General features: G+C 33.3%; 1 protein-coding gene across 6 annotated transcripts in view; it reads left to right on the top strand.

Annotated features, from left to right (window-relative positions):
- Positions 1 to 11,364, top strand: part of EHMT1 (euchromatic histone lysine methyltransferase 1) — a 281,275-nt gene that overhangs the window by 91,547 nt on the left and 178,364 nt on the right. For 2 of the 6 annotated variants that reach the window (XM_074210542.1, XM_074210541.1), the window contains exon 1: positions 638 to 5,211. The exons of 3 other annotated variants lie outside the window; for them this stretch is intronic. In XM_074210542.1, the coding sequence (XP_074066643.1) occupies positions 5,149 to 5,211 (63 nt within the window). In that variant the 5' untranslated portion in view covers positions 638 to 5,148. Of the gene's footprint in view, positions 1 to 636; positions 5,212 to 11,364 lie in introns of those variants that run through there. One more of the 6 variants, XM_074210543.1, reaches the window with a different exon arrangement.

Here is an 11,364-nt window from a genome sequence, read left to right as displayed (position 1 = left end):
GTCTTAATCAATTAGTACTGAAATAATTTGAAATACTGTGCAGTAGTGAATACCTCGTAGCAATTGTTTGACAGTAGGAACTTGTTAAACGGTTTTGTTTGACTATATAAGCAGAACTGAGGAAGCAATTAAGAAAAGTGTATAGTAGCATAAGGTGGGTTTTGCAGGGGAAAGATTTTGATTTGTTCATAGTGAACTTTCTTAGACTTTTTAATAAAGAGGTAAAATTGAGAGCAAAGTATATCCCTGTAATGCCATTTAGTGTACTCTTAATGTCATTTATCAAATGTTAAAAATTTCCAGTTACTGAACTTCCCGGATTTAGTGACTTATTTTCCATAGACTTATATATACTGATATTAGTGTTGGATAATTTTCTTTGCAGATTTTTTATGATATAACATGAGTTTTTGCCTGGGGTGCGTTTATCTTAAGTCAGTATTATCATTATAATTTACTGTATTTAAATTCCTTTTATTTAAATCATGTTAAATTTCATTTAATATATATTTCTACATGAAGTATATTTTTAATTAATACGTAACAAATCACAGGTTTAGGTTTTACTTTTAGAAGGTATACTTAAAGGAGATATTTTTTCATATTTTATTTATCAAAGCTAACTAGTTAAATGGAATTTTCCATTTTGGCAAATTACATAGAGATTTGGAAATATTTTTGCCTTGTTTCATTAATAGGACACTAACCAGTTAATAAGCATTTATGAAGTACTTATTTATCAGTACTATTGTGCTGGACAACATGGTTTAAGTTTAGCTGTGTTACATTCACTTCAATATTTGACATATAGTTATACAATATGAATGCAAACAGTTGTTAAAACTAATTTTTTCATTTTTCTGTTTTTGAAAAGAATGGATGTGATTTGGTGGGAGCAAAGGGACAGAATAGATAAGAGATATTGAACATATTTGTCTCAGAAATCCTTGAGATGTTCTCACCCCCCCATTAAAATTTATTTTAGTCAATCACTTCCACTCTGCTTCTTACTTCACTGTTTAAAAAAAAATCCAAGCCGATATGTTGTAAAATGTACTTTGTTCATGTATGTATATGCACATGTTAACATTTATATTTACTGGTCTTTAGATCCAGTATCCTTTATTTCTGAATTCAAATATTTTACTAATTGGAAAAAGTTTTTTCTAAAAAACGTTAATTTAACTTACACATATACATGCATTCATACACATATACATATGTACATATATACATACACACGCACATGCATTCCAAGGAGTTAACCAATCATGCATTAATCAGCTCCCAAATGAGCCTTGAATTCAGCAAACATGTTTTTAATATTCTTTCTAGCTATGTCTCCCTGTGCTACTATTGTTAGCATCGGAAGTTCTACATTCATAATAGGATCTAAAGCTCAAAAGGGTTCATATGTCACACACAGTAGGATTTAAAAAAAAATTGCAATCCATATAAGTGATTTTTTTTTAAAATCCTATCAATAGTCTTTTCAAGGCTGCATTGGATGCCAGAATTTCTAAATTTAGGTTCTCCAGGTTATTTCCCATGTTTTTCCCCTGTCTGCTAAGAAATGTAGATCTGTCAGACAGAAATGAATGAAATGTGTCATTGTCTTTCTGCATTTCTGTTGATGATTTGTATTGAGCTTACTTTGTGTGTGAATATTTAAAAATTCAGGGATGGTCCCCAAATACATTCCACATTCCAGAAGGAGTTGGCTTCTATTTATTCATAGCTGTTAGCTTTTACCATTTAAATTCTTGCTCTTCACACTTAGTATTTCTGTCAGATGAAGGAAATTATCTGATGGACAGAAGTACTGAGAGGCAAAAGAAAGAAAGAAATGTGAATTCTTTTGAAAACAAATACTAACCATTCTTTAAAAGGTAATCCTTTTCCTCTAGGAGATCTGAAGATTCTATACATAATGTAATTAAATAAAAATCCAACACAAAAAATGCACCCCCACACAGTTTACCTTTGATGTTTTTCTATAACTGTGAAATACTTGAAAGCACCTTCAAACATTGAGTTTCTTTTTGAATTAGGGGTTTAAATGTTATAGTTTACATATTATGCAGATAATATTTTAAAAGCAGACAAATGGAATATAGTTCTCTACAAACCAGATGACTCAATAGAAATAATTTTGAAGGACATATATTATATGCGGGAATAACCACCTCAATATTTTCAGTTGGAAAAAGAAGGCTGTTTTTAATTTTTAAATTATTAATATCAAAAATCCATTAGTAAAATTCACTTCAGCTTCTTTCCAAAGTGGTTTTGATTATTTGCTTTAGTTCTAGGTAAGAGGGTTATTGAAGAGTTAAATTTCTCATCTATCTTTATATCTGATATATCAGTAATATTCTACTTCAAACTCTGTTTCAATGCTTAGAATGTGGGGAAAAACAAAAAGTTCTTTGAGATTTTTCAGGAACCATGTAGTATTTGTTCCTATGTCTTAGCTATGAAATGGCTGCAGTTTCTACCACCGGGATGAAATGGTCTCCTCTTTGAGAAAGAAAACTGAGGATGTCATTTGAACCTGTAGAGGGAGCTAGGTCATGTAGTCTACAGCATAATTGTTTATGTGTTGTCCAAGGAAAGAGCAAGAATTATTTGAACTTCCAGAAAATTCAAGAAACATAACAATGTGCAACCAAAATCTTAGGCTAAGAATGAATTTTGATCAAACTACGTGTTTGATTTTGTTGGAAATACTGCAGAACCCAAGAGCTGTGTGTGCCTATGTTTTTAAATTTCATGTTAATATATTTTTACTGATTGCTATAGTGCAACTTTGAATTATTATGCATATTCATTGTACAGGAAGATTTTCCCCCACTGCCCCACCCCTCCTTTCTGTCTTTGAGCTATAGAATGCTGACTTTTGTGTAGAATAGTATGCCTTAACCAATTCATTTGTAACTTTGAACCAACTTTAGCCAAGTTCAGTGGTATGCAAGTTGTTTTTGTTTTGTTACTCTTTTGTTATGTTTGTGTCCTGATATCCTGGTAATATAGTCTGAAGATAAGCTTGAGATTTTGAAGCTGATTAATATCTATGGTGATTTTTTTTCTCCCCATTTTTTAAATAAGCATTGCTGGTTTTGATGGTAATAACAACGACTGTGTATTTCATTGTTAACGAAGAGGATGACTGGTAAGTCTTAAGCCAGTCTTTTTTCCTTTTGCTTTGCGTTGATGATTTAGAATGAGTGCTATTTTTGGAGAGGGTCAATAGTTTTTAAAGGTTTACTTTTTTTTTTTTTTAGAAATTATCCAGGATTCACTTACTATTTTATAGGTCAGTTATAACATTTTTAGAATAATTTAGACAAGGGACAGCTAGCTGGTGCACCGATCCTGGAGTCAGGAGTACCTGAGTTCAAATGTGACCTCAGACACTTAATAATTATCTAGCTGTGTGGCCTTAGGTAAGCCACTTAACCCCATTGCCTTGCAAACACTTAAAAAAAGTAATTTAGTCAATTAATAGAATAGCATTTTTAGAAATAAACTTATTTTTTTATCTTGATGTTTTTTAAAAGACTTTTTAAAAAAAAATAGCCTCCCTACTTCACTTTACTGTTCTCTGCTTCTACATTATAAGTGTGGGCATGAACATTTTTAACTTGTAGTGATAAAACTTTCTTTGAATCCAAGAGAAAATAGCATTGCTTTTATTGAAATATCATATGGAAGGTTCATGCTATTGTTTCAATCATTCCTACCTGGCACACATACATGAACAAGATGGTCAGATAGTTTATTGGCAGTTGTTTCTGGTTTGTGTTGGTATAATTGGAAACCTTTATTTTCAAAAATGTTATAAGAATAAAAGGGAATTTTGTTTGCTGTCTTTTCAGACCTTGTTCTGGAAATTGTAGATCTTGTAACATAAATCACAGTTTTTCTTTTAAGCTTATTATAGATTTTTAATGCAGGATACTTTTTTGTTTAGCTATACCATTTTCTTATTCACATAGTTTATAAAAGACTACACTGTTAGAGTTTGAAGAAACCTCATGATCGAATCTTATTTGTTAATTAATATTTATAAATTTATGAAATGCCTTGTACTCTGAAATATTTTTCCCTTTTATGGAAAAACTCACTCTCCTCTGCCCCTCTAGTAAACCCAAAGAAAAATGCAAATCAAGATCTTTATGCTTTTTATGTTCTAAATATTTTAATCTTCTTACTTGAATTGAATCTAGCTAGTGCTTAAAAATGATCTTGTGAATTTTTCAGGTGGTTTTAGTGAAATTTTTGCAAATCAAGTTAAGGTTACTAAGAGTTTTTGGTTTATTATTCAGTTGAACAAAAACAAAGAGAAATTGAAATTGAAAATTCCCCATTTAACCTCTAATACTTATAAATGTTCAAGTCTAATTTGGTCATCAAAGTAACAGTCTCCTTTGATGATTATCAGAAAATACTGTTGTGGAATGTAGTTAAGGTCATGTTACATTTAAAATTCCCTAATCCAATAGTGTGGATTTGAAATGGAAAAATCTGGGTTTGCATTCAGTATCAATACCTTTAACTTTCCTGGACTTTCTTTATTTGTAAATAGAATGATCATATTGATCTTGGTGATCTCCAAAGTTCTATCAACCTTGAAATCTTGTGTTTCTAAATTGTAGTCTTAATGTATCAACTCTTGGAATAATTTTTTATATTGCAAATTAATTTATCAACTTGTATATGTGTTTCCTTGTCTTTATTGGTCTGTAGATTATTTACTGCTGTATCTGTCCTTTGGTTCCTGTCAGTCATTTCCAGTGTTATTTGAAATGTTCATCTTTAGTAGGCAAGATCTAAGTCTTGGAGAACTCTGAGAGAACATATTATGTGACTTCAGAGGCTGTTTTTAGATCATAGAAATTTGGTACTTGGCATTGTTGTTATTGACACATTGGTTTGTTTCCCTGTCAGTGGAGGAGTAGAGGGACTTAGGTAGAGAAAAAGTGTTGTGATGCATGAAATAATAGCTGTTCCAATGGAAGTCCCTAAGCCTGCAAGTTCTCTGTGAAATGGCTGCAGCCTGGAGTGAACAGTGAAATGGTCTCCACTGGGCATGCTCACTCTGTAGAGGGAGCTTTTATCACATGAGCAGAAACTGAATCACTGTTCATGAGGATCTGGAATATGCAACTCTTTGAGTCTTCATCAAAAGAAGACGACAGATGCCTGCAGGTACAGTAGCTTGTATCCATGTTCCATCTGTCACAATTAGCCTCCTTCCTCAGCCTCATTTTGATTAGAGGTGGAAACCCTTTAAGGGGGAGAGGGAGGTAATCATGGTTGGATTTTTTTGCCCCCTTTCTTGGCCTTATGCAAGGTAATGGTTTATAGCAGAGCAGCAGTGTGCCTGTTATGAATTGGTATCTGAGCAAGTCACATTTAAGGCTTCTTTTGAAGGAGACAGCTATTGGAGTGACATTTACCTACTTGGGCTTTCTGTGCAAGGTCACTAATCTTTGTATAGTTTTGAGTGTGTAATTTCCCAACTTGAAATGAAGAAAATAAAAAAATTCAAGAGTTCCTCATCTGTTCACTTTAATTTGTTGCGGTGACATTGTGGTATGGGAAGCTGGAGGTTGTTTATATAAATTTTTAAAAATTAATCAAGAATAAGAAATGTATTTTAAATATAAAAAGCTATTTAAAAACTGTTTCTTTAATGGTGAAAACTTTAAAATTTACAGTGGTTGAGTTGTAGGCCATACAAAGAGGTATTTATTACTTGCTGTCCTTGAGTCCTGTGATAGCCTTGGCTTATATATCCTTGGTTTATGTGAAACAAGTCTACAAGTTGGCTTTTGAACTGATGAGAGGATTGAATGGGGGTGGAGATGGTGACTCTTGTCATAGACGACAGTCTGATTGTAGAGAACAATTTAACCATGACATGTCTTTCTTTCTTGTTTTGCCAGAGACCAACGTGACAGACTGATTAAAATTATTTCCTATCTTTTCTGTCTTTAAAAATGATTACTTATAAAAGTATTTAACATTGCTAAGAATTCATCTTTGAGAAGTTGTAAATGTTACCATTCCAGATTGCCTCAAGACCATCTTAATTTCAAACCAACAATTTGTCCTGTAATTTTTAGGGTACACGGATTTCTGTCTCAGCTTACTGTTTATGGATAGCACAGTGTATTATATTATGTATATTGCTTTCTTAGAGAATTGTGATCATGTATCTTTGGAGTTTTTGCGCCATTGCTTTGAAACCACAGGTTCAACAATGACCTTTACTAGTGAATCTGTAAGCTCTTGTTTATAGATATTAGGACTTTATTTAAACATATACTGCAGGACTATGGGATAGAACATGATAGATTTGAAAGAGCAGTGAACTTGGCACTAATAAGCAGGGTATCCTGGGCAAGTCATTTTACTTTTCAGGGGCCTCAATTTTCTTACGTGTAAAATGAGATGATTGATTTAGTTCATTTGCATGACACTTCTATACACTTAAGATTCTGTAAGGAATTTCATATTATATAAAAACTAAAATGATAGAATAAGACTATATTTTTAAAATGACTTAGATTTTTTTTTTAAGAAACGGCAGGACCAACTGTAGTGAATATTTTATGCAAAAATAAATACAGGTCTTTAAAGACTTAAAGAATCAGAATCATTGATTTAGAAGGGGAAAAAGGATGTCTTCTATCCAAATCTCCTTCTTTTATTATGATTATCATTCTGTTACTTATTGTGTTTTTGTTTGAGATTCTGTGGCATATATGTCTTATGGTGACCTATTGGTTATATCAGCCAGGAGAAGAAAGTTTAGTTTTTCTCTTGTGATTGTCACAAGCAAAGTTATAAAAGTGTACAACTCTTGAAATCTTATAGAAACTTTTTATTTACTGACACCATGATATTTATTGCTTCCCAGGATAATAATACTTTAATGAGACTTTGGATATATAGGTGAAATTAATAGTATTTCAGCTGAAATATATGAGATAAATATAGACCTGGTGTCTATATATTACAATACTATCTTGTTATTTTTTGTATTTTAACATAGCTGTGAGTATAACATTTCATTTAGTGATCTTTTATATAGAATGTTTCAGAATGTCTTCAAATTCAGTATTGAACTAATATATATATATATACATATATATGTATATATATATATATATATATATATATATATAGATATATCTCATGGAAAAGTCTTGTGGTTTTATAAAATTAGAACTGATTACTTGGCTTCTTTCTCTCATATCATCTCCTTTTGGGAAGTTGGAACAACTAGATTTTTTGGCCAAGGTTAATTTTCTATTGAAATTTTAAGATACTTCTAAACTCTAGGTTGCTTATTTCTTTGTTCCAGAGAGATCCAACTTTGTTTGAGTCTATCTAAGGATCAGATTTATTTCTAGGAACTCATTTAAGTAGAGGTCTGTAGAACCAAGTGATGGGAAGATAGGCTTCAATCATAGTGAACTTATGGAATGTCATTGTGTATTGTGGGATAATAGTATTGAAGGAAAACTGTAGTGATGAAAAAATTTTTGATGGTCCAAGAGCCAATATGAAACTATTGTTCCCTTTTATTTTCTCCTTTCCCTTTTCTATCCTGTTATGCAAAAAACAAAAATAATTCTGCCTCCAATTATTTTGAGGTGGTATGAGGAAGCAGAATTGAGAAGACAAGTTTCTGGGTTTCAAATGTTATATATAACTATTTTCTCCTGGAAATGTAAGTGGACACTTATTGCCTGTGTGATCACAGGCAAGTCACAGTCTTTTGAGGCTTCAGTTTTGGTATGTGGAAAATAAGGGGGTTGCATTATATGTCCATTGATGTCCTTCTTAACTCTACATCTGCATCCTATAGATAATATATTTGGGAATTTTTAATGTAGTACTTTGACTCCAGGTTTTTGAGAATATATGGATTTTACTGGCCTTTATATTACCCTTGTTGAAGTATCTACAGTCTGTAATGTGTATTTATCAGAGAGAAGAGGATGTTTCAGTTTAAAGTCTTAGCCAGATTGTAATTCAGTTTAACAAATACTCAAAAAGTATTTAATGAATTACATGCAAGTTTTTTTTTTTTAAAGAAAATAATACATAGCCTTGAGGATCTTACATTCAAGGGAGAAAAGGGGGGTATAATTCCTTGGTGGGTAGGGAGGAGGGTGAGCTGAACTTGGAAAGACAATGTTTCTGTGAGAGGCAGAGATGAAAAAGGTATACATACATTTCAGGTGTTTGGAAAATTTTGTTTGGATGAGCAAATAGGAGTTGATGTTCAGAGAATTTATCATTTTTAGCTGTAATATGTATTCACAAAATGAAGTGGTATAATATAAGATTGGAGAGGTAAGTGGGAGTTAATTATGGAGAGCCTTAATTGCATGGTTTAAAGAGTTTGTATTTTATCTTGTAAGCATTATATTTAGGAGTATGGGAATGAAATGGTGAGGTGTCAACTTTACGAAGATTATTTTTGTGAGTGTGCGAAAATTGAGTTGGAAGAGAGAGAATAGAAAAAGGATGAGTAATTAGGAGATTTATATAGGTGAGAGGTCCTGCATCATGAGTGGAGAGAAGGGCACAGATATGAAAGATGTTTTAGAGACACAATTAGTAAGAATTTTATCTGATTGAACATGAAAGTAGGGGGGAGAGAGAGAGAGAGAGAGAGAGAGAGAGAGAGAGAGAGAGAGAGAGGAAAGAGTCAAGTTTGAATTTATGGACCCTCATCAGAAATAGGAAATTTCTTTGGAAGTTTTGGGGTAGGAGAAGATAAGTTCTTTTGGATGCAAGATCATAGATGTAGAATTGGAAAATTTAAGGCCATGTAGTCCAAACCCTTTAATTTATAGATGAGGAAATGAGGCCTAGTGAGATTAAGTGACTTACCTAAAGCCCCTCAGGTGAATTGAGTCCAGATTTGAATCTGACTATTGACATCACAACCAGTATTCTTTTTCTTGTATTGTATTGAGTTGCCCAAGTGACCTCTGAAATCCTCTTTATGTGTGATACTTATATCTTGGGAACTGATAGATAATTTTAGAGATTGTAGAAAATGAAGAGCCAGAATGAGTACTAGGCTAAGAAAGACATGAATGATGAGCTATCCAATAAAGGAACTGAGAGAAGGAATAAGACAGGAAATTAAACAGATGAATCAAGAGAAACCAAGGGAAGAGAGTATCCAGGAAGATGATCAACAATATAAAAATCATCAGAGAAGGCAAGGGGGAAGACTGAGAAAAGGTTTTTGGATGGCTATTAGAAATGACTATTAACCTTGGATAGAGTACTTTCATTGTTGGAAGCAGATTGCAGGGGATAGAGAATGAGTGGGTGGTTAGGCAGTGGAGGTGTAGCAAATGTAGATGATTCTTTCTAGGAGCTTGGCACTATTACAGAGATATGCTTATCATTCTTGGGAATTTTTACTGCTTAGAATTTCTCATTTCTTTATGTGTTTAAATTTTTCAATTTGAATTTAATGAAAAATCAGAACTGAGTAGTGACTTCTCTTTGAGCACCAGGGAGGGGTGGGGTGGGGGGGTTGAAGGGACCTGCCCCCATTTCCAGATCAGACTCCTGTCTTAAACAGTATTTTAGATAAATATCAAGGCTGAATATAGGATTTCTAGATAATAAATGAGCTAGTTATACCAGGAAAGTACAAATGGTATATAGTATATCTTCATTTCCCAGTGGGCCCTCTAAGAATTGACTTATTGCTAGCTTTTGTGGAACTTGGTTATTTCATGGTTAGGTTTAAACCTAAAACTATCCTCCAGTTCATTCTGAGTAGTAGTATTTGCTCATCAGGATTTTAATTTGTGTTTTTGGTTTTGAATTTTTATTTTAAGGCAGTTCAGTGTGGCCTTAGAAAGAAAGACCTTGGCTTGAACAGGCCTGTATATTAATTGTGACTGTGAGAAACATTAGTGTTGCAAATGCTGGCTTCTATTTTACTGTCAAAAAATGGCAGGTCACTGTGTGTCTGTAAACAATGCAGTTATGAAATGGCAGTGCAAGGCTGAGCTGAGCATGCTCAGAACAGCCTGTAGGGGGAGGTGATCAGAGAAAGATGATCTAATTCAGTGCAATTCTTGGGATTGAAAGACCTGGCTACAATATTCTAATGACAGAGCAGGAACAATACTTCAGGGACTAAATCCTTGTCCATGGCTTTAAAGATTCTGAGGATTTTCTTTTCATTTTTTTTTAAAAGATAGGCACTAAAGAGAATGTCTTGCTTTGAATATATTTCAGAGGAATAGTGCCTTAGCATGGGGGGTGGTGGTGGGGTGGTGATGTTTCTACTTCAGTTATAAGAGGATTCTTCTTCTCCCCCCCTTCCCCATTAGTCATCTCCCCTCCTCCCCCACACTTCATTTTGTAAGAGGCTTCATTGCTGCTGCTTGACGCCCTCATTTTACCCCTTCTTTTCCCTCTCCTTGTCTTTTAACTTGGGATTTTGTATTTAAGAGGGCCTATAAATAAAGGAAGGCCTGGAAATTCCAAGAAATTCCAGGCGTTGAGGGAGAAGGCACTTTCCCTTTATGGCAACCTGGCTTTTGAAGTTGGAAATGAAGTCAACTCCTGTATTCCCCTTGAATGTGTCCTGATGAACTGAGGGTAAAGAGGAGAAAATCTGGAGGAGCTGTTTTTCTGGAATTGTCATAATGTGGATCTGTTAACCAAAAGAACTAAAGCAAGTATTTGGATGAGAACTGGAATGCAGGCATGCTTTCTGTTCTAAATTTGTTTGCATATATTGCTTTGATTCAGTTACCTGTCTTAACACATTTTATTCTCAATTCCTATTCTAAGTATTGAAGTATCCTGATCATAAACTTCAAAAATTGATTGCTTGATGTGGATGGGAGAAAGTTGAGCTTCTGTATATAGCACTGATTGCCATGTAGAATTTGACTCTTGCTTTTGTTATGCTATTTTTTTTTTTTGTGAAAGATCCTGAAAGTGCCTAAATAATGCTATCTCTGTCAACTTCAACCTTTGTCTGTCCTGAGGAAATGGAGGATCTCCAAAATCCTAATTCTGTAAATCAAGGCAATGGTAATAAATTAGATACAGTATTAAAAGGCTCCATAATTTTAATGCTTGTGCCTTTCCATTTGAGGGCTTTCATTTTCAGGGACTTATACATCTTTTGAAAGAGAGATTTTGGGAAGAGGTTTTTAATAACTAGAAATGATTGTAGGTTCTTGAAAACAAGGACCTTTGTGAACTATAAATTTAGCCTTTTTATAGAATAATGTGATCTCAACATAAACTTTTTGAAGAAAATATCTTATTTTGTTTTATTAAGCTAAAGTGAAG

This window comes from Macrotis lagotis, chromosome 1 (assembly GCF_037893015.1).
Source record: "Macrotis lagotis isolate mMagLag1 chromosome 1, bilby.v1.9.chrom.fasta, whole genome shotgun sequence".
In the NCBI taxonomy this organism is placed as follows: Eukaryota; Metazoa; Chordata; class Mammalia; order Peramelemorphia; family Peramelidae; genus Macrotis; species Macrotis lagotis.
The sequence above is the reverse complement of the archived record's forward strand: the minus strand, read 5'-3'. Positions and strand labels throughout refer to the sequence as shown.